Here is a 24071-nt window from a genome sequence, read left to right as displayed (position 1 = left end):
GAAATAAAAATAACAGTTGGAACAAAGTGGTTCCCAAGACACTTAGTTTGCTCTTTGGATCTCCAAGGTTAGATCATAAGATGTATTTAGCCTAGGGAAGAGGAAGTTGTTTTGTTTTGTTTTTTCCTCACTTGGGCAGGCACCGGGAAATGAACATGGGTCTCTGGCATGGCAGGCAAGAACTCTGCCTGGTCAGCCATCAATGCCTGCCCGGGTAAGGTGTTTTTTAAAAAATAATTGAATTCCAAGTTTTATCACATAGTGTAAGATAATTCATTCTTCACTGGTTCTATCAATATTGATTCAAGAAACAGCGGTAATCTGCATAGGTGAATCAGATGAGAGACACAACTTTATGGTAATGACAGTTGCTTGACTCTGGCATGTATCCATAAGAAGACTATGAAATCTTAGAAAGATTCTGAAATGAGTAAGAGATACAGCTAACTAATAGTGTTATGGGCTTATTGAGCTAACCAAAGTCTTGATATTTTCCTAAGATATCCTATATTTCTGCTAATATTTGTCCTTGGCTTCTACTATGACTGCTGTTAAGAAAACTTAAGAAAGGTTCTCTGATTTTTATTAACATCTTCCTGAAGCTTGAAGCCCTAGAGACTCCCAAATGTATCTTGAGATACATATGTTGACACATAACAATAGATTAAAGTTAATCTGAAACCATTCAGATGTTGATAAACATCGCTTTAGGTGCCCGGGATACATGCCTTTCTGCACAAGTAAACAAGAAGCCAGTTCTCTTATCTTGACATAAATCAATGATGTAAATTACCTTAATTCCTAATAACTGCTAGAAAGAATGCCTCAATTTCATCCATGACACAGTTGGAATCATGGACTTGTTTTAGTGACACTTCAGAAGTTCACAGAGGCTATAATAAATTATTGCAACTGCAAGTCTATCTTTCCTAAGACCTGAAGGCGCAAAGGACATTGTTACTCTAAGGGGGCTTGGTGAAGGCTGTGGTACTTTGCATTAGATGCCCCACAGGTGGTGGGACACAGGGGGTCTCGACAGCAGAAGTTCTCAAAGGCTATCCCCTGGACCAGAAACACCTCCATCACTGGGGGACTTGGCAACAATACCCATGCCCCACCCAAGATCCTCTGGATCAGATATTCTGGAGTTGGTACTGGGCAATGTGTGTTTCAGCCAGCCCACCCTGTGATTCTGATGCCTGCTCAAGGTTGACAGGCACTACCTTACAGACAAGGCCAAAAGCAGGTAAAGGTTCACAATTTTTACCAAAGTCGCAAGCAAACAGATTTCCAACTTCTTGAGCCAATTCAAAACAACTTCTTGAATAACACTAACCCTGCCTGCAGGAAGATGGAGGAACCTGAAGAAATGGCTTCCATGAGCAATATTTTAATTTATTGAGGATTGATGGAGGACACAGTGAAATGATGAGCCCAATGCATTGCTGCATCTTATGTAAGGCACTGCACAGCATCACCTGGGGACTTGTGATTTCATGGTGAAATCCTTTTATAATTCAGTAACGGGAAAGCTTCAATTTCACTTTACAACCTTGTACATTTCTTGTCATCAGCCAATGAGAATTATGTAACATCACATTTAATTTTTTCCCTCAACTGAATCTCTAATAGAGTTAATGCCACTATACATGGAATTTTACTCAGAGTTTTAAAACCTAACAATCCTACTGGGATTACTCTAAGTGCTGAGCTGTATTACTTTTCCCTCTTCCTGTGTGTCTCTCTATTTTCTATTCCCATTTGAGCCATTTTCTCATATATGTTCTTGTTGTGAGGCACGTTAATGTTTTGTCGTATGTTGGAAGTAGGAATTATGTAAATAAGGAACTACAGAAATTGAATGTACGTGGCTGCCCAAACAGCCTGAATATCTGGATAAGAAAGACAGTCTTGATGATGCTACTCAAACCTTCAGGGCACCATGCCTTTGTTTTTTATTAAGATGCTCCGGGCTTTCTACTTTTTGATAGCAATATATATATATTTATTTATTTACTTATAAATTAAATAAATATATTTAAATGGTCAATTGTATGCAGTTGCTACTTTCAGTTGCAGCATTGCAACATTGGGTTATGAATTTGTAATGCCTGCAGGCTGCTGATGAAGGGTCACTCTGCGCATTGCAGACAAGGGTCACGTTGGAGGAGATGGAGAGCCATTGGTTGGGGCGACCTGGCTGGCCCATGGCCCCAAGCGACCTACCATGGTGCTGATCTTGCCATTCTCAGTGGTCATGCTGTCTCTGTGATGCAGGTGGGCAAAAGGCTTGGCCGCCCCCCAGGATTCCAAGTACCGGGTCATGCGGACGGATGCTCTCATCTTGGCCCCATCCAGGGTATGTCGGGGTCGGAAGAGGTGCTGGGGACTCCGCCGTTCTCCCTGGGTGGAAAACACAGCATTACCTGGCGAGTCAAAGACTCACATCTCATTCTTTCTGTTCCTAGACCCTTGTTCACTCCCAACCTCCATTAAGGAGTTTTCCGTGGCTAAATTTATATTTCTAAGATCATGCCATTCACTCTCTATGGCTTCTGCCTCATTTTTGCATATTTTAGGGGAACAAGGTGCGAACTGAGGGATTTAGCCAAACAGCAAGACTTCCTTTACATAAAACTTAGGAAAAATAATAGCCATTATAATGGACATTTTACAAATTAGATTTTTAAAGAGAATATGCTGAAGTTTTCCTTGGTGGATGTGTATTTTCTAAAGTACAGCTGTAGTGAATTTGGGGCTATGATTTTGAAGCTAAGCAAACTCTGTGTTTGTGGCTTGGACATTAAACTCTTTGTCTACATACTGTGTTCTCCATCCCCCTCCCGCCGCTGGCTGGTCCTCCTGCTTGTCCCGCCTCTCTCTCCAAATCAGTTGTTGAGTTGGTTGGAAGTTTGCCTATAAAGGCAAAACCTGGGGTCTCAGGGACGCTCCCATGAGTAAAAGTCTATATTGATTTCCTTGATGTTCTGATATTGGTTTTTGACCATTCAGAGGTCTTTCTTGCTGCTATTTGCACCCCTTACCAGCTGTGCCATCTTGGGGAATTTTCTTAACCAATATGAACATCAGATTCTTAATCTGTATTTAGTGATGATATCTACTTGGCAGGAACTTGGGGAGAGTCAAAAGAAGGGAAGGTTTTGCCTGACTTTTGGGGCAAACAGCCAGGGTTGCCCCTTCACTGTTTGGGCTGGTTGGAGGGTCATGATTACTAGGCCATTGTATTCCTGGTGATAGAGGATTTTATTTTATAGGAGTTAGAAATATCTACACATCAACTCGCAAATGGGTATGTGACATTTATTTATCTTTTAACAATCTCTCCTTGGGTCTTTTTTCTTATATTTTCATACTATTGCATCTCATTAGATTTTTATCTTCGAGGGCTTAGACACAATCTCCCTTTTATTTAATTTCCAGATTGCTGGGCATTCCAGGTGGTGCCCACTGTGAGGCATTCAGAAGCAGCACCGACCAGCACACACAAGGACCCAACAACTCACATCAACACCATCCTCACACCGACAAGTGGCCCGGGCCAACTGCTTTTTTTACCAAATATTTGAATTTATGGCTATAAAACATCCTTCACAATTGAACCGCCATATGTATTTAAAGTATTTTTAGAGGTAAGAATTAGCACTTACCTATAATTCTAATTTGCACCTCTCCCTTTTTACTCGGAAAAGGAATAGGCTAATTATAGATTGTTTACAACAATACTGACCTTGGGGTTGATTACAAAATAGGTTTTCACCAGGTGCTGCTTTAAATATGGGTCCCTGACATCACCGTATCCTTCTTCCACTTTATAAGCTCCATTTAAGTGCTCCAGTGTGACCGAAGAGATGTGAACACGTCTGAAATTCCATTTTAATAGCACCATCAACACATGTATAAAGATAAATGTGAAGCAAGATTTTCTATTGATTTGTGGTCTCAGAAATAATTTATTTTTCCCCAAATGACAGAAGTGTTATAATATGTCCCCGGGAAAACTGCCTGCAATTAAAGTTTATATTCTATGAATCACTACCTTAGAAAGACGCTTTTAGAAGTCAGGAGCTACTAATATTTGGCCTTTCTTGGCACTTGCAGGAACCTGCATTGTGAATGTAAGCAAATAAAAACTTGACCTTTTGTGTGTGTGAGGGTGTCTTCTGAAACACATGCCAAAGGCATTTTAGGAAGTGTGATGAGCTTTAAAAAGTATGGGTTTTCCTTCTAAACACCTGCTGCCATGTTCCTCCAAATAAGACCGTATGCATCAAGATGCTCTCGTCTGAAAATATGCCCTTTTATTCAGAGATGGAAGGTGCAATTTGCTGATTTTATTAACATCAGTTTTGGAGGTTACCAGTAACAGAAAAACCTGATTTCTGGACTGCATTATCAAATATCTTTAATTCATAGGTCTCTATCCATAAATTTGCAAATAAGTAAAAGCCTATAATTTAGGACTTAATCTCTACAGTCTTTGACCATGGGTCATGGAGGTGATGGAGTCAGGGCGTGAGAGTTCATGTTTGATTAATCTAAGGGCCTCTGGGGCATGAGCAGCATGCTGATAAGGGAGATGATAGGAAGAGACTGAAAACTGGGCAGTCGGTGCTGAACTTGCTTAGAGAGAAGCGCAGCACCCGGTCTTACCCGGGGACGCCTCCAGCCTCCATGTGGTTGGCCAAGGTGACATCGTGGGACCACACATCGTACTGCCACTTCTGAAGGCCAATGACGCCACAGAGCACATTCCCGGAGTGCACGCCCACGCGCATGTTGATGTCAACTCCAGTGGCATCCCGCACCTTCCTAAGGAAAAGCAGAAGGAAGTCACAGGCCAGGTACAGCCTCACCTGTCTTCAGCCCCTGACTGATTTTCCAAGCTCATTATAGTTCCAAATTCCTCAGACTGTCGAAACAGTCCCATGAATTCCTTCTGAGGCACAAGGTTACTGCCAAGAGTCTAGAGAAAGGGTATTCTTCCTTCCCACTCCCAGATTAAAGCAGGTACTCTGATGCTCTGGCTATTAAAGGTGGGTCAGCCCAGATCATGGCGATGGACAGCTGATCAGCTGCTGCTTTTTTTCACCCAGTGTCCATTAAGCCCTTTATCACAGGCTGGCACCTGCTCTGTGATTTCGGGCTAGACTCATTTGACCTTGACTTGCCTCATCTCTCCTTGTCAGAAATAGTCATGGGAGCTATTTGTAATTCTCACGTTCAGCACAAGGTAAGTTCCTACTGGATGTATCTGCTGATAAAAACCACTACAGCTTATTTGGGAGTTTCATGACTTTAGCTTGGATGGAGGTTTTTTTGGTTTTTTAAAATAAGCACAAGGTTAAAGCTTTTCGATCATGCGCATCTTTTAACAAAGAGAAAAATGCCTCTTTATAGGGCTCATGATAATGTATAAGGTATCATTAAAAAGAAGCTAATTTTTAAAAAAATCATTTAAGATAAATTTAGGACCTTACTGCCTCCTCATTAAACAGAGCCCAGTGAAGAATTTCAACGAAGAGAAAATGGAGATGCATGGCCATGCTTATTTAGGTCTGCCACTAAATATATCAACAGTTGAAACATTATTGTAAAAGAAGTGTACAGGCTGTTATCTCTAGGTACGTGGGGGAATTACCTCAAGAGCAAATGAGGAGGAAACAGCAATGCTGATGAGAACTCCACTGGGAGGTAAGTGCTGTGAGGTGTGTATTACAGTGATACGGCTAGAAAAATCCAAAAGGTGACATAGGCAAGCATGATGCTTATCATGTTACTAAGGATAACAAGTACCAGATTCTTTCTTCCTTCCTTTTTTTCTTCTTTTCTCCCATCCTTCAGCTTTCTCTCCCTCCTTCCTCTCTTCCCCCTCCCTCTTTTTTTCTTTCTTTCTCTCTCTCCCAATGTTTCTTGTCTTTTTGAAAAGGGCATAATAATAAGGACTTAGCACTATACAGATCACTTAAACCATTTAAGGGCTCTCAAGGAAAGCATCAGCATGAAGGTGCAGACCCAACTCCTGCTGCTCTGCCCTCCCCCGCGGAGAGTGCTGTGACTGTGCCAGCATATGTGCTTCTTGCCTCTGGGCCTCCGCTCAGGATGCTTCCCCTTCCTGCTGCCCCTCCCTCAGCCCCGCTTCCCGGGAAGGTGAGTGGATTCCATGTGGCCAACTTGCATTGCTTTCCCATCAGAGAACCAGGCATAGCCTCATTCCTGAAGGCTTCCTGGTCTCTCTCCTCAGCCCTCCAGCCACCCTGGGAGTGGGTACCATGCCCAGTTGGTGCTTCTCTCTGCTCTGAGTGTCAGTCCCTTAGGACAAAGAGCTGATCCTAGGTATGGATATAGCGAACAATGTTTCTTGCCTGAGGTAATGCACATACTCTGCACAAATTCTATTAACTGAATGAACTCACTTAGGAAGGATTTATTGTGTTTCTGTCATTGGGAGATGAAGATTCTGAAAATGTATTATAGAACTTGTAATGGCTCTTAATCTTTCATGTTGTAGAGAGAGAATAGTGCCAATCATGGCATTCCTGCTTACACAGATTTAGGCAGTAAAGAGCTGAGAGGGAATGCAAAAAAGGAAGACAAAGCTCTCTAAGGTTGGCTATTATGACAGAATTGACTGTATAGCGAAGTCACTCTAAAACAATCACCATGTCCTTTGTGTCATTTTTAGAAAAATGAATTGATCAGGGGTTCAAATTGAATTGATTGGCCAAAAGACAAATATAGATGCAATCTGAATGTTCTATAGAAAAATGTAGAAATAATTGCTTAAGGCTTACAACAATAGTGGACAAATTCATAGCTTAGATAAATTTAATTATTTGTACAATTAGGATCCTGATTATGACTTCCTTAATAGAAAACAGTTTATATCTTCATGCCAACAAAACCCAAAAAAATCTCTCCAAGCCTTGGGAATATTCCAAAAGTGCTTTGCATGGAGTTGAAATGTTCTGTAACGGTGTCTTAGCCTATAGAAAATGAGGCATCAAATAAGGCTGGAGATCCAAATATGGAAGGGAAAAAAAATCGGCAAACTTGTCCCTGGACACAGGTCTTTGGTTCCTATGAAAAACCTGAGCCACTCTGGCAAAAATTTAAGTGCCAACGTTTACCCTTTCTCCTCACCAGGTTAAAAAAATTTCAAATTCTTGATTCTTTTTCTACTTTGAGGTCCCATAAATGGGAAAGCAAATACTTACCTTGTACATACGAGAGAACGGACAAAGACTCATGGAGCTTGCCCTCTCTGTCGTTGTCTCTGATGGGTTATTTTACATGTCAGCTTGGTCAGCTATGGTGCCCATTTGTTTGATCAAGCATCGGCCTGGAAGTCTTTGTGCAAGTATTTCCCAGATGGGATTAGCATCTACAATCAAGTGATCTTAAATAAAGGAGCTGACCCTTGACAATGTGGGTGGGCCTCAGCCAATTTATTGGAGGACTTAACAATGGGAACTGAGGGTTCCAAGAAGAAATTTGGTCTTAAGTCTTCAGCATGGACTTGTATTTCCAGCCTGCCTGCCTGCCCTACAAAATTCAGACATACTGGCTCCCACAATTGTGTGATTCAATTCCTTGCAAACAAATCTTCTGTCTTTTCTGTTTCTCTGGCGAATTCTGAATGACAAACTACCTTTTATTAGGGATGTGGCAAAACAACATATGGATTATTGAGTGCCTTGTAAACCACACTGAACAGGTATGAACAGGTGACATGTAGCAGAGGGAAAATGGGCCCTCCTTTGGTCCGTGAGTGACAGATGACTGGGGCTCACAGCCATTGTGCTAGTTTTAAAGCTTAAGTTAAGGAATCAGCAAGAATTCTGGAAGGTTCCCTCTAATCTGGCGACAGTAATAAGATTCTAGAGATGTATGGTATTACTAACAAACTGGTGTGTTAGTTAGATTCAGTTGTCAACTTGGCCAGGTGAGCATACCTAGTCTTGTTGCTGCGGACATAAGCCAATGGTACGTGAACCTCATCTGTTGCTAATTACATCTGCAGTCGGCTAGGAGGCATGTCTGCTGCAATGAGTGACGTTTGACTTAATTGGCTGGTGCTTAAATGAGAGAGCACAACGTTGCAAAGCTAGCAGCTTGGCATTCCTCATCTCAGCACTAGCAGCTCAGCCCAGGCCTTTGGAGGTGCAGAAAGAAGTCACCCCAGGGAAAGTTGTTGGAACCCAGGGGCCTGGAGAGAAGACCAGCAGAGACCATCTTGTGCCTTCCACGTAAGAAAAAAACCTCAGTGGAAAGTTAGCTGCCTTTCCTCTGAAGGACCAACGAAATAAATCCCCTTTTATTAAAAGCCAGTCCATCTCTGGTGTGTTGTATTCTGGCAGCTAGCAAACTAGAACAACTGGTGAAATGCCAAAATGTAAGGATTCTTTCCTCTAAAACTCTTCAATGCGTTGGGATAATATAAACATAAGGGAACTTGGAAACAATCAATTGGTTCAAAACAGGAACTTAACCTTCAGCAAAAGGTGAATTAATTCAACATGTTACTGATGTACACACCTTTGAGTTTCATAAAACTGTTCCCACATTTATTTGAAAAGGAAATCAAGAAAAATGCTCTCCCCTCATAGAACCCAGTTTATCCCATGTTTGAAATCAGCATCAAGTCGGACCCTGGGGCAGGTTAAGTAAGAATGGCTGTTAATTGCACCAACCCGCAGTGCTATGGATACTTCATCACCTTTCAAATAATTTAAAATACATTTTTCATGTATTGGCAAAGACAATGATTTAATTACAAGAAGAAACAAGTAGAATTTGGTTATTTCTCACACAGCAAATTTCATGTAGGGAAACAGTCCACACTGACCCCTGTCCCCATGGTGGCTCATCTTCAGTCACTCTATTCCCCTCCATCCCCTGTGCAGCCTGCAGTGATGGACACGGCTCCTGAGCTAGTAGACCGGACACACCACGCCCCATGGACTCATCTGGGAAATCTCGGAGCAGTGGGCTGAGACCACGGGGGCTTCATGGATATTCCCAGCAGCACCCAGAACCCCCTGTAAGCCACTGGGTCACTCCCAGCATGTGGCAGCATGCACAGTGGGCTAATCCCGTGACAACTTGACTTGCTGCTTCCCCTTGAAAGCTCTATATAGTTTAACCCCCAGACATGGAATTGGAACACAAGGCACATGATTCCAACCCAGCTGAGACCAAAAATATAAATGGAGCACGGGGTAAAATCATGCAACTAAAAAAGACAATTGACAAATTCAATAAACTAAAATCTCTAATTCATGCACACAGCAAACAAAAAAGCTTAATCATTTATAAGAATATTCTGGCTTCTAAGAAAGCCATTAATGAAGAAGGACGCATTACAGAGCTGATTATAAAAATTAACTTTCTTTCTTATACTTTTACTCTGTATTTGTCAATGATTAGGATAAAGCTCTTCTTCTTTTTTGTTCTTTAATGAGAGGGATCTCATTTTGTATCAAAATTGAGACGAATGTGTCTGAGAAAGTAAGTGAAACAGGCAATCCCTAGATATCTATTCACTGATTTGCATGTGTAAATTAGGGAGCAGGGCATTTGTCAAGGATGACAGTCCTTGCACAAAATGATTAGAGCAGGGCTGGTTTTTATAAAAGCCCCTGAGGGGTCTCCCCAGGCCCCTGGTAAGGAGGTTGGGTGGAGTGGTGGGAGAACATTTCCTCCAGCTCTCATTGAGACGCTTGCCTTCTGAATGAGCTGGAGAGGATAACGTTAGTATGTAAGAAAATCTCTAGAATTACATAGAAGGAAACAGCATATATGATGCTGAAAATATGAATTACAGATACAAACTAAGGCTAAATTCCCAAGGCTGAGCCATTTGACAAGATGAAGGGATTCTGGATTGAACTTTCATATTAATTTCTGTCTGGCACTAAAAACTACTTCATCTCTTTCAACCTTTGTGCAGCCCTATTATGTGTCAGAAATCAAGAGAGATTGTAAGAGAGCAGATTTCTCCCCCCATAAGATCAAAGGAGGCATTCAAATAAGAAACAATTGTCTTTAAAATAAGCAAAATGGTCCCCACTCATAGATTCCTAATCCAGTTTGCTGGGATCTAAGGGTAACAGTAATAATAATATGAAACGAAGAACTCTTACTTTGAGCTAAGTTGTACACACACAGACACACACCTGTAAGTGGGTCTCTGCACAGTTACAGTTAAGTGAACAATAATATACTTAGCGCCAGTCGACAGAGAAATGGAACCATACAGATGAGAACTGCAATTCAAAACTGATAAATGGTTAAAAAGAACTTTCTGGACATGACACTTACTTTATGGCTTCACACATGTCCAATCCCATTTTCACACAGTTCTTGGCATGGTTAGGAAGGGAGATTGGGAGTCCAGACACACAGTAGTAGCAGTCTCCTAAAATTTTGATCCGCATGCATTCATTCTCCTGGAAGAGGAAATCACAGGATTTTAGACCCACCAGGCACTCGTGTGATGGTTTAGGTAGGAATTACTGAGTCTCATCCAATCCAAGTTCTACCGACTCTGCTACAGCGGCCAAAGCTGGTGGGGAGAGAGAGGTGAGAGCCACTTACGTTTCCTGCCGTTGTCCAACAGGGATGAGTCACTCTCACTTATGTAGCCCTTGCTGAAACTGGAAAAATAAATGAAAGGGGAAAAAAGGGAAAGCAGAGAGGATGCTCTAGAATGATTTATATACCTAACAGGAGGAGAGGAGTATAATGGAAGGATCTTTCCCTTTAGCCCAAACCTTTCCAACCACTGATGGTGAGATCAGACACAGCAAAACAGCAGAATTTTTCAGAGTAGAAGATCGTGAACAGAACTTATTTTGAATTCAAATTCTACAAATTCATGGTTTTTCTTCATTTATTTTAAAGCTGAAGCAGATTCTTATCTGAAGACATGTAGTTTCTTATAAATATCTCCAAAATAGAGTAAACGGCCCTTCCAAATTACCAAGTAATTTAAACTTAATTCTGATCTTAGGTTAAATCATTTTATTTAAGGTTTGACAAACCATTATTTTTCTTGCCTGGGTTAATTATAATATTTAGATTAATGGCTTTCATATACGCCAGTCCTCCACTTGTTTCTAACATTATTATCAGCTTATGGGGTGTTCACTAATATTAATTAATAGGTCAAAGTTATGAAAAACAAATTTTTCCCCTAACACTAACACAAGCTTATGTATAAACTGAACAAATTTGAAAAACTAAACTGAATACACATCTTCTTATTAAGTAAGTGATAGGTTTGCTGAAGCTTGTGTACATTTTTTTCCATATCTGATAGAGCATTCAAATCTAGAACATAGTCTCAAGCTTATTTATGACACTATATATGATGTGCTTAGTAATTCCTAATAACAATATCATAAATGATAAAAAAGGCAAACAATTGCTCATTGGTATGACTTCCTTGCCAGCCTGCATACTTACTAAATAGATATGTTGAGTCTATAAAGCTCTAGAAAAATTCTAGGGAATACCAGGCTTAGTAACAGCAAATGAATAACGGACAATGATTTTGAGTTATTTTCTTTACCAGCTATTTATTCAATGGGGTGGGTCATCTGTTTACTTATGAGGCTCCCCTTCCCCACATTATTTAACTATTATCTATGAACTGGTGTCTGAAGCATGCTCGCCTGGTTGTCCACCAATGGCTGGACCAAGCTGTCCTAGGCCCGACTCAGATGTTCCCTGGATATTTCTTTATGATAAGGAACAGAAAGTCATAACAAGTACCTTGAACTAATTCAAAGAAAACCCCCCAGGATGGAGAATAGTGGTAGGAGACAGGAACACATTGCCCTGTCCTGGTTATGATGAAAGGGAAGATATTTGTCCCTCCAACTTTCCTGGTCTGTAGGGTTGGGGCAAAGGGGGATTTGTTGCCATGGGTCCCTCTTAAAATCTTCACCTTGACCATCTGTTGACCCAAAATTCAATGACAACTCTCCTATAGGGAGAGAGAGAGGGGAAATGTATGTGTGTGTGTATGTAGTGTGGGTATTTGTGTACATATGGCTGAGTGTTGCTGGAGGTTGCTAAGGTCTTTATCACACACTGGAGTCTTTATAGACTATGTGTATCACCACTGCTGATGTTAAAAACTCCCATGCAGAGACATGGTCATCTGCACTGTCACGCCTGTCGAGCAGATTGAGATGTTTCTACCTAACATGACCCAAGTGTACAACCAAAAGGACCTTTGATTACTTCAAACCTTCAAGATGCTGAAATTGTAACCTTCCTTTTTCTGTAGATGACCTCACCCATAACACTCAACCCTTTTTTGGTTTGGTGAAGGAAGGAAGTAGAGCTGCTCTAAGTGATTTTTTAAATTAGCGAGTTGGAAAGCATAAGACACCTATTGAGGAACCTGACACAAGAAAGATCATGGAAACCCATACAAGCTAGATTTCTTCCCAAGTGTTTTCTTGGCCACAATGTTCTGTATTCTTTAAAAGTAAACTAAATCTCATGGTGAACTAAATTTATTACCAACTCTTCCTCATATAAACAACTAATTTTAATAGGTTTAATGAAGTGCTTGACATTGGGAACAATCCAAAAAAAAAAAAAAAAACAGGATTAGGCTGGTTGGAAATGTTCTATGAGAAGTAAAGGATTGAGAAGGAAAAGAAATGTTTTCTCATCAATATTCCACCAACATCCATATTGGCTCCAACAATTAAAGGCTAGTGTGGTTTTAGATGACTTGTCGTCTTTTCTTACCATGAAATTCCCCATGAATGAGAACATGAATGACTAACACTGACCTTAACATTTCTGCCACATACAAATGCCACAAAGGTCAAGGAATAACAATGAAGACAGTAGCAAATAAAGGGTTTAGACGGAAGTGATACATATTTGTCCGACTTTCCTAAGGTTACTGTGACAAAGGTCCCCCGACTCTGTGGCTAAAATGAGACACGAATTTATTGTCTTGCAGTTCTGGAGGCCAGAAGTCCTAAATTGGGAGGACTGTGCACCCTCTGAAACCTGTAGGGGAGAATGCATCCTTGCCTGTTCTTGGCTGCTGGTGGCCACAGGCAATCCTTGGAGATCCTGAGCTTACAGCTGCAACATTTCAATGTCTGCCTCTGTCATTACATGGCCTTCTCCCTGTATCTGTCTATCCCTCTTTTCACCTTCTTCTAAGGACACTGGTCATATTGGACTAGGGCCCATCCTAATCCAGTGTGGCCTCATGTTAACTAGTCACATCTTCAAAGTCCCTATTTCTAAATAAGGTCACGTCCAGGTTGACTGGGGGTTAGGACTTGAATTTGTCTTTTAGGGCGACCCAGAGCAATCTTATTTTCCAAAGTGTCGCATAACAATAAGAACATATGATGGTTTTAACCTGATGAAAGGGAATAATTTTCCAGATCATTGACATACAAATTCCTAAAAGAAAATCTCCAAACAGCACAGTGCAGAGAAATTTGCAAATTGAATCTCATCACCATGAACGTATGTTCAATTACATAGAAGCAGAAGTTTTAGAAATGGATGAAAACATGAGATTATTATATGGCCTGGTGTTTCTCACCCCCATACAGGTTTGTGACTTATCAGGATTCACTGGCCTATGAATTCAAGAATTTATGATATTTCTAAAAGACGCATTTATGAGAAAATGAAAATGGGATAAGGGAATAGGGTAAACATATGTCAGGAGTTTTCATGTTCTCAAAGTCCAAGGCAATCCATGACGCTCACCTTTGCAATTTGGTCAAACTTTCCAAAGAGCTCATTCAGCATATGGACCAGTTCCCCAGGAGAACAGTCGCTGGCCAGTCGAGTGAACCCAACAATGTCAGCGTATAAGATACTGTGAGGATAAAGGGTGAGAAAGAAGTGTTTGCAAGTTTTCATTCATTAAGAGAGTAAGGACAATTTTTCCTCTAAAAGGAGTATACTTTTTCATATTTTCTTGAGAAAAATATGACATTTCTTTGGATAGAGAATACATATATTATGCTAAACTTGTCCACAGTTTTACATTTTTTTGGTATGAAACTTTAATAATTAAAACAGGGGTGCAAGTGGGAGAAGCGAACCATGTGGCTTTCTCCATTTTTTCTCAGCCTTTCTTGCTGACCCCTTTTCTTCAGCTCTGTCCCCTCCCTCCTCTCTGGTTTGTGTGGTTCCCATCCTGGCATTTCCATTACACAGCCATAACTCTGATGATCTAATCAATGTATCTTTCTACATGAATTGTTACATGAATTTATGTTCTAAGAATTCTGAAGATGGAAGAGACCAAATAATGAAAACCAAATCCTGTTTTTATTGATTCATAAAAATGGAAGAATGACTTCCTTAAAAGAAGACTAAACCTATGATTCTTGTGTGCTTCATTCTTGCCAGCAGAAAGCAGAAAAGATGCATCTTCAAAAGGTTCAGAGGCTAGTTGGGTTGATGTGTGAAACAAATAAGGACACCAACCAATGCCGAATGGCAAATGGTAATAAGTACCAGAGAAATGATGGCGTGCTCTCAGAGGCAAGAGTGGGGAAAGGAGACCCAGTCCACAGAGGAGACAGGCCAGCTTGCCTTCATGGCATTAGAATAAGGGAAAAGAGCACCAGGATGTTCATTGCAAGGTTTCCTTCATAAGAACATGTATGAGGTTTGAATAAGCCTAAAGGCCCAGCTGGCAGTTTTGTATTCAGAGAGGGAAGATGGTGTGGTACTAGTCAGCTCAGTCCCAGGCTGAACATGGCCTGCTCTCTGTTTCATCCACACCCTGCCTCCTGTGCCAAGTACAAGGCTTATGGCTTTGGCTTGGGGACTGGCTGAAGAAAGACTTGCTTCTCTGTGGATGGACATGGTAGGGGGGTGTCGAGTGGGGTAGGCTTTCTGATGGTCTATGCTGAGCAGGGCTGCTGGGGTTGCTGAGATCTCCATCCCATTCAGCTGATGCCCTAAAGCCCGTGCTGCTCTTTGCTTGCTTCCTTATAGAAGCAGGAACTACAGAGTCTGAGCCATTCATGGCCCAGGAGGAGGAATTAATTGTGCTTGCTCAGGGAAAGAGTGTCTGACCCAAACCTCATGGTGGGTGAAGAAGCCCTAAGACAGGCTGGTTGCAAACAGCTAAAGTTGGTCTACCCATTCCTCTGCCACAGAGAGATTGAAAAGGTAAGAAGGCAATCGTGATGCGATGTGCAAATGGTTATGGCAGAGGGGCACAGTGTGTTACAAGGTCACATAAGAAGGGAATCTCATTCAGAATTCATCAGTTCTCTACTTTAGAAAGATACCTCTGGCTGCAGAAACCTAGAGGCAGTAAGTTCAGTTAGAACATTATCCCAGCAATCCAGGAGAGCCTGTGGGGGTGTCTCAAAAGGGGTGGGGGATGGAGAGAAGTGAATATACAGGGGAGATATTGAAGCATGAGAATTAACCAGGCATCTTCAGTAAATTCAATGCCAGGGGTAAAGGTTGTATGAAGGGTAAGCATCAAGAGTGAAGATTCAGTTTCTGGCTAAGCCATGGGGTTCAGAAACCTTGATTTGTCCAAGCCCAAACAAGCTTGTCATGGAAGATGATTAATTCAATTGGGTTTTGTTGAGTTTGATGTTGGCATCTGGGGAACACCCAGCAGGAAGCACCCATTGGGTGGATGGGCATGGAAAGCCATGGTTGTGTTCTAGGCTTTCACCTCCTGAGAATGCTGGTTCAGTCCTCAAAAAGAACTGGAGGGAGTAAAGAAGGGCCCAGGAGAGAGTCCGGAGGACAGTAGGAGACCATGAGAAAGCAAAGGGAATGCGACGTCACAGGAAACACAGGATGAAGAATTCTTCATGTTGGAGGGAAAGGGGTCAGGTGTGTCTGAGTGGTCAATGGAACCAGGGAAATTGGCAGTGAATTCAGCAAGAATGGTTTCAGTGTGATGGTGGGGGTTAAACTCAGAGGGCTGGCATTTGAGGAAGAATCTTGGCAAGGATTAAGGGAAATGTACTAGTTTTAAAAAATCATCTAGGTTTGTGGAGACAATGTGAATGTAATGGAAATTCAGGTGACAACTGGTAGTTGCTGCCATTGCATTGATATTGTTATTATCATCATTATCATCAGATAGTAAATTACTAGCAAATGTTATTAAAAGAGAATATATGCTGTGTGAAATGAATAGTCATAGCAGAACCTAAAATTAGCAATGGATATTTCTGGTATACTGTCTAAAAACAAAATAATTCCCATTAAAGAAGGAAAAAAAACCCTCAGGTACTGGCTGGACTATCTGCATCATCCATGCTTAGAGAAAGCTTCTTCACTTATACCTTTTCCAAGATGAAAACACCACGTATTTTTACATTTTTAAAAAAAAATAATTGGCAGCTCATGCCATTTAAGTATTTAGTTTCCTTAGGATTATATTTAATACATTTTATGGATTTAAATTTAATTAAGTACTATAAACATATTCTAGGCAGCTGCCAACTGCGTGAGGAGCCACCTCAGAAGCAGCAACGTTGGCAGCTCTGGCTCACATCAGCCCCCAAGAAACTCTGAGGCAGAACCTTTGGCCAAGATGCTCTCCAATTTTGGACCCACAGAATCTGTGAGATCACATGGATTGTTGTTTTAAGCCCCTCAGTTTTGGGGTAGTTTGTTACCCAGAAATTGATAACTCAGAAAACATGAGGATTTTTGACGATTGGCTTAAAGTTAGTAGTGTCTTCAGTCATTTCTGGAGATCTATTTGTCCCTGGAGTGCACCACAGCTACTTAAAGATATTCTGTGGCCCTATTTCAATACAGCTGTGTTTATCTTTACACATATTAAATACCCAATAAGGGACTGAAAATATTTTCTGAGATTAGAGGGGCACTGCTGAATTTCAGACAGTTAACTAGGCTAAAAGGAACGATTACTTCTATAAACATTGTCACATGCTGTCAATGTGCTTTTTCTAATTCCACACAGTGACACACTAAAACCTGAATGCAGACCAGTGTTTTAATCATTTTATTCCTCAATGTGTGTGAATTTTTAAAACATATTATGTCTTACATTTTTACATTATTCAAATAAATGGCAGGGTCATCTTTTTCTTTTTCTTTTTTCCCCTATTCTTCATTTATCCAACGACACTTCCTTAGTTACACTATTTGACATGCACTTGTTTTTCTATCTCCCTGACAATTTGTATTTCTTATTGTTCGGCTACCTCTGTGTGTGCTTGGGCTGTGTATACTGTTATCTCTATAGGCTTTTTCTAAAGTCTGGTGCCAATATGAGATTTGTCCTCAGAATGAGTCTAAGATTACAGTTATTTTGTTTCTATTAATGAACTTCAAAAATCCTGCTTTTTTTTTTGCACAGGCAGGTATTGGGAATTGAACCCAGGTCTCTGGCATGACAGGCAAAACTCTGCCTGCTGAGCCACTGTGGCCCACCCCAAAATCCTGCATCTTAAAGAACTGGATTAGGAGGCAGCATTGTATGGTGAAATGAGCTTGAACTTGGGGAAAGACAGGTCCAGATTACAATTTCAGTAGGTACTCAACAAATTCTAGTTGAACTGGGGAGTGGGTAGCAAGGTATGCACTCTGACTGCCAACCTGATACATCAAACACAGTGCATGAGGCCAAATATATACACAAGTTACTTAATGAGATAATGCAACTTGAATGGAAATCACCACCTCAATGTAATCAAATGGATGAAAGAACAAACCCCAAGAAATGTGGTACCAGGATTGGGTGGGGCATGGAAATCTGTTATATGCAAAGTACCGTGGTCTGCATGTGCCTTGCTCTGTGCAGACAAGAAGTATGGGAGATGCAGGCCCCTCAGTGTCTTCCTTCATAAGGTGATGATGATACATTAGATTTCCAGAGACTGAGATTCCAGGAATGGCTTCCTGGGGAGGAGATGAGTCTGTGATGAGTACTAACTTTCCCTGTAATATTATTATTGACCTCAACTGTCCTCTGCCATGGTGGTCACTGGTTGGCCATATCTCAGCATGGAGACAAGAATGCCCAGCTTCTCTGGAATGTGCTGGTGACACTGAGACCCTGCCCTGAAGAGCCCATCTTGAGTCACTCTGTAGGCCTAGAAAGCCCACTGACCTCCCTCAAATCCTAATGCCATGCCCAACATCCCAGAACCCAAGGAGGCCATGAGAGCTGATCATGGAATTCCAAGAACAAGGAATCTGTTCTCTACCTTTCTTCCTTTGATGACTGACAGTCGGCCCCAGAAAGTAGGATTATGAGTGGACCACTCAATCTAATGAAGTAAAGAGGGCCTATTTCTTTATTTTACCAAAAAGGCATGGAGAGGCAAAGTGGGAAGAGAGTTAACTGCTCTATGTGCAAAGGAGACCTTGCAATGTCATAAGATGTAGGCACTTGTGCCAGATTGAATCTTGCATATCCAAGAAAAGCCACATTCTTTAATCCTCATTCAATATTGCTGGATGGGAGCTTTTTGAGTATCCATGGAGATGTGACCCACCCAGTTGTGGGTGGTAACTTTTGATTAGATGATGTCCTCACCCATTCAAGGTGGGGTTAACTGCTGGAATCTGTTAAGAGGGAACGATTTTGGAAAAAGCTATAGAACCATGAGAACCAAGACAGCCCAAGCAGCCAGAGATCTTTGGAGCTGAAAAAGGAAAATGCCCCCAAGGAGCTTCATGAAACACGAAGCCTGGAGAGAAAGCTAGCAGACACTGCCATGTTCGCCATGTGCCTTTCCAGTTGGGAGAGAAACTCTGAACTTCATCGGCTGTCTTGAACCAAGGTATCTTTCCTTGGATGCCTTAATTTGGACATTTCTATGGAATCGCTCTAAATCTACAGACTTGGACATTTTCACTACTTTAGAACTGTAAACTTGCAATTTAATAAATTCCTCTTTTAAAAGTCATTCTGTTTCTGGTATATCGCATTCCAGCAGCTAGCAAACTAGAACAACACTCGACTAGCAGTGTCGCCAGTTAGGCCAGCAGACTTCCCAGACTCAATGAGAAGCAAAGCACGGTGGCCTACCTCACGTTGGTGTGTCGCTTGACGTACAGATTGTGGAAGTTGTTTGTGTTTTCCATTTGGCCTGCTTTGGGGCCCTGCAGCCTCTGGATGATCTCGGCTTTCATTTCCATGGCTATGTGTGCCGGCAGCAAGGAGAGCAGAAGGCGCTCCTAAGATCAAGGAGTGGAAGACAAAAAGATATTTCAAACAGTGGAATAAAAGCAATAATGGAAATCTTCACTGCATGTAGGGGTCAATTTGTGAACATTTACAACAAATTAAAATACATATTCTAGAAATACACATGAAAAAGGAACAGATTTTTCTAAGGTCAGAGCGTGTTGTCCTGTCATTTATTATTTATAGAGCTCTACGTATTTAAGTTCTTCAGCATGAGAAGAATGAAGACAAAGTCATTTTTTCAAGGATATTATTTATCCCTTTTGATTTTTGAAGCAGTGAAACAGAAATAACGTTAAAATGTCAGAAAGTAGTGGCCAGACTAAGATAAAGAACACTTATTTTTCTCCTGCTTGTTCGTTTGATAAAGTGCATGTTTTATTGCATTTTAGAAAGTCGACCAGTATCCCACACTTTCCAAATAAGTAGTCATGTAGTTTCAAATATTTCATTTCCCTGATGGTGAGCATCTAATTCATTTTAGTGATTACAAACTATTATAAAGGTGGAACTAGAACTATCAGCTTCTGTAAAATGTCATCTATAAGAAACTACAGGTATAACAAAGGAATGATAATGTGTATTTCCCATATTTTTGTCTCTAAATTCAGTAAATCTACTACACAGTCAATATTTGTATGCAATATTATATTTATTTTACTTAGAGTGCTTAGAGAGAATGTTTTCATTCTTTGCAAAGAAAATACCCAGCATTTTCTTGGAGTAAAGTATCACGAAGGACAATCATTAAAGGTGTATATTCATCCAAAAATATTTTAAAGGTTGGTCTTTTGTAGAAAACACTATGTTCTTCAGGTATTGTGAAGTTTAGCAACTGATATTCAGTGTTGCTGGTCATTTTTTGAATTAAAAAATTTCTCTTTCTCCCGAATTTTCTTCCTTTTTTCCTTTGTTTTGTGGACAAAGTGGTGAACAAATATAGGGAGTGGAAGCTGGGCTGTGCCTGTAGGTTCCCAGCACACATCACTTTAGTGCGTAACTGGAAACTCTAGCAAATGAGAAGAAAGTGGGCCGGGAGCACATGTCCTAGATGAGTGGACTCACACAGCCCCACCCCTGGCCAGCTCCACAGAAAGTCAGGAGGTGACTGAGCATGTCGCTAAGGGTGGACTTCCATGCAAAGAAGGGAGTATTGTGCTACTAACTGGCATAACTGAGTTTTGTCATTTATTTATTCATTCATTCATTTATTCACCCACTCAGCAGACACCTACCACATGCCCACTCAATGCCATGATAAGCATAAGATGGCACATGCAAAGAGGAGTGAGACAAGGTCCCTGTCACCACATCCAACTCATAATCCAGCAGGCGCCACCATGCTTGCTCTTATGTCAGATGAGGATGGAAGGACAAGTTAATGTTTGTAGGAAGCCCCATGCCTGGGACTCTGGGAAAAGAGAAAAGCTTCTAAAGTTCAAGGAGCAGCCACTATATGCCACATGCTGCAAGGGGCTCAGGTCAACAAATGGGAGCACATCAAAATTCAAGAAAACACTCAAACAATAGTTCTATCCAACTTGTTTTATTATAACCCTTCTTTGAACAGAGGTTAGAAGAGGCTGTCAAGGAGAAAAGTCTAGATGATAACCTGCTCATAGTGCTAACAGGGACCTGAAAAAGGCAATTTTATTGGCACTTAAGCTATTAAGAGAATTCTACTTAACAATCTTTTAATTTTTTTGTTAAATTCCCCTTGTTACATTTTTTTTGTAGGCTGTATGGCGGGGTCACATTTCATTATTTTTCCATGTGAGTGTCCCGTTATTGTAGCACCATTAGTTGAATTTTTGTTTGTTTTGCTTGTTTGTTTTTCAGGGAAGTGCATAGTCTGGGAATCAAGTCCAGTTTTCCCACATGGCAGGGTGAGAATTCTCCCACTGAACTACCCTTGCACCCCTTTCTTACCTTGTTGCATTTTAAACGAAGAGATGGAGCAGTACAAGTTCTGAATAAATTAAATTTCCATATGATATATAGGAAAATGGAAATTATTTTTAATTTTAAAAATTAATGAGGATAATATCTTGTGGGGTCTAAAATATATGTAGAAATAAAATGCACAATGGCATTAACATAAAGTTGAAAGGGGGTAAATGAATGTAGTGTTCTGAGGTCCTAGCCTTGTGTGGAAAGTGGCAAAGATACCAGTTTATGTTAAACTGTAGTCAATCAAGAATGGAGGTAATCTCCACAGTAAGAAGCCAAAAGGAGAGTAGAAGAATATATCACTAACAAGTTAACATAGTAGAAGTGGGAACGAAATATTTTATTAATCCAAAATAAATCAATAAAAAGACAGAAAGAAAATAAAACAGGCAAGGGAAAGAGTAAAAAAATCATACAGTCGTAAATATTAACCCACTATATCAAGAACTACATTACATGCTAATGTAATAAATACTCCAATAAATATTATTTATTAACATAATAAATAGTCCAATAAATACTATTTATTAACAACATAAGGTTCACTGAAATATTATCAGATTGGATTTAAAAAAGACAAAGCAACTCTATGCTGGTTACAAGAGATACTTCCTAAATTTAAGAATGAAGAAATATGGAAATGAAAAGATATAAAAAGGTATACCCAAAAACATATACCATGAAAATCCTAATGAAAAGAAAGTGTGTATGGCTATACAAGTATCAGAAAAATGGACTTTATTTTATAATGATAAAGGGGTCAATTTACATAGGTATTTCAATTTTGGGGAAAAAGATAGACAAGTCCATATCTCTTCAGAATTTTTTTTTCAGGGAAAAACCACTGGATTTTTTTTTCTGTGTCTCCCTACATACCTGTATTTCTATATCTATACATTCACCCACACAGAGGCAGATATATGATATGTCTATAATAGGGAATTTTGTTTATAACTTTTTTGGGGAGGAGGTGGGGGTACATGGGCCAGGAATCGAACCCGGTCTCCCTCATGGCAGGTGAGGATTCCACCACTGAACCACCCGTGCACCCTATAACCACGAGATTCTGTCATGAGTGGTTAACTCAAACCTCTTTGAGTTTTCCTTTAACTCAAAGAGACTGTACGAAGGGAAATGAAGGGAAACCTTGCTTGCTGTTTTTTTCTCAGTTTCCTGAAGAGGATCTGAAAAGTGGCATTTGCTCAGTGATTATTTGCTAAATGAATGGATAAATGACCTGCTAAGCATTTCATCTCAGGCACATTAAAGAAAGGTTCTACTTTCAAAGCTTCTGTTCGCTGTTGGTGCTGTGTTGGGTGGAGATGCAGGTAGGTGGTATTTATGTTTGAAAATCATATTATTGACTTTCTTGGCCCAGATACTAGGCCTGTTCGGTGATGTTCACCCAAAAAGGGAGCTGAATTGTTTTGCGAAATAAAGTAGGTTTGGGCTCTTTGTAGACCACTACATGGTGGGTGTGGCTGAGGGAAGGGGGAAAGAGGAAAATGTCCAAGGAGGAGGTGGAAAGACTCCGCTTCAGGTCAGCAGGATAGGTCCAAGGACACAGAGGACTTCAGAGTCTCTATGCTGGGCATAGCTGGTGAATATGCAACCGCTTGAAATTCATTTTTAAATGGCTTCCTATTCTTTTTCTGACTCTAATTCTTTTCTTTTATTCCACAGATTTCACTAATGATCCAATAATAAAGCAGCATCATGTTAGCTTAAAGATGAGGAAGTGACTTTGAATTTTGTATTGAAGCAAAATGTTGAAGGAGTGGGAACAGTGGTCCAACCGTGTGGATACCAGATGCAAGGCAAGCAAGCGAAACCAGGAGACTAAAACACTGGTTTCAAAAATGAACGTTCCCATAAGTTCATGGGATAGGACATCAAGTTGATTTTTGCATACTGAAGAAACGGGTGATCCCCAAAAAGTGGAATTCAGCTTACCAATAAGCTACTACTGACATGAAAAACAGATGTTCACATTTTACAACTTAAAACAACAACAAAAACACTTTTGTCTATATTATATACAAATTAAGTGTGTGATACATTTGGCTGATGACCTGGTGTCTATATAAGTCTTTTACCTCTCTGATCTCACGACTCACCTGAAAGACAGTGGGGCTTATGCTTTCAAAAAATTACACTTTAATTACTAACTTTCATAGACTTGATATAAAGAGATGCGCCATCATTTATTCATCTTTCACTACCCATCACAGAAATACATATGTTTGAGACTTATCTTCAATTTCCAAGTGTTTTGATCTCTGGGACCAAACTGACGAATAGATGTTTTAGAAGTTTGAAAGTGATAAAACTCATGACATACCCAAGGAAGTTTTAGTAGATGGACTTTATCCCCTGAAGTTTGGGGATTTGTTCTGCTGATATTGCACAGGTTCAATCTCATTTCCTAGGTACTAATCACACACCATGGCAAGGCACTCTTTGGGATGGTCATTGTTTCTTCTTTCTGCTATCATCACAAAAACATTCTCTACCAGTGTCAGCTTCCATCACCAGCATGTCCCTGAAGTTAACTTCTGTTACCACTAAATTGCCACCCTTTCTTTTAGGTCTCTCCTTAGAAACCTTGCTTTCCATCAACCAATAAAAACATAAGGACTACTTTTTTTTAAATTTGTAAGACCTTGTATTATCTTTCTTTGACTTTCAATAAAAATGTAGGCATCATATTTCCATATGGAGGAGGGTAGCTGTATTTCACAGAAACAGCACTGATGGGAGAAGATCTGAGTATCTGACCTTCCTCTGCCACCAATTTTTTATAGAACCTAAAGGAAATCACATTGGCCTTGCATTCCCAGTTTTATTGTCTAGAAAATAAATCTGGTGGATGAGGTGGTTGGAGGTCTCC

The 24071-nt window shown here is 40.5% G+C and overlaps 1 protein-coding gene across 4 annotated transcripts in view; it reads right to left on the bottom strand.

Moving 5' to 3' along the window:
• The window catches only part of ADCY2 (adenylate cyclase 2), a 430316-nt gene that overhangs the window by 110291 nt on the left and 295954 nt on the right, over nt 1-24071 (bottom strand). For all 4 annotated transcript variants that reach the window (XM_077116823.1, XM_077116824.1, XM_077116825.1 and 1 more), the window contains 6 exons: nt 19073-19221; nt 13783-13894; nt 10342-10469; nt 4672-4830; nt 3749-3881; nt 2227-2403 (listed from right to left, as the gene is read on the bottom strand). In XM_077116823.1, the coding sequence (XP_076972938.1) occupies nt 2227-2403; nt 3749-3881; nt 4672-4830; nt 10342-10469; nt 13783-13894; nt 19073-19221 (858 nt within the window). The remainder of the gene's footprint in view (nt 1-2226; nt 2404-3748; nt 3882-4671; nt 4831-10341; nt 10470-13782; nt 13895-19072; nt 19222-24071) is intronic.

Source organism: Tamandua tetradactyla, chromosome 9 (genome assembly GCF_023851605.1).
Source record: "Tamandua tetradactyla isolate mTamTet1 chromosome 9, mTamTet1.pri, whole genome shotgun sequence".
Classification (NCBI taxonomy): domain Eukaryota; kingdom Metazoa; phylum Chordata; class Mammalia; order Pilosa; family Myrmecophagidae; genus Tamandua; species Tamandua tetradactyla.
The sequence above is the reverse complement of the archived record's forward strand: the minus strand, read 5'-3'. Positions and strand labels throughout refer to the sequence as shown.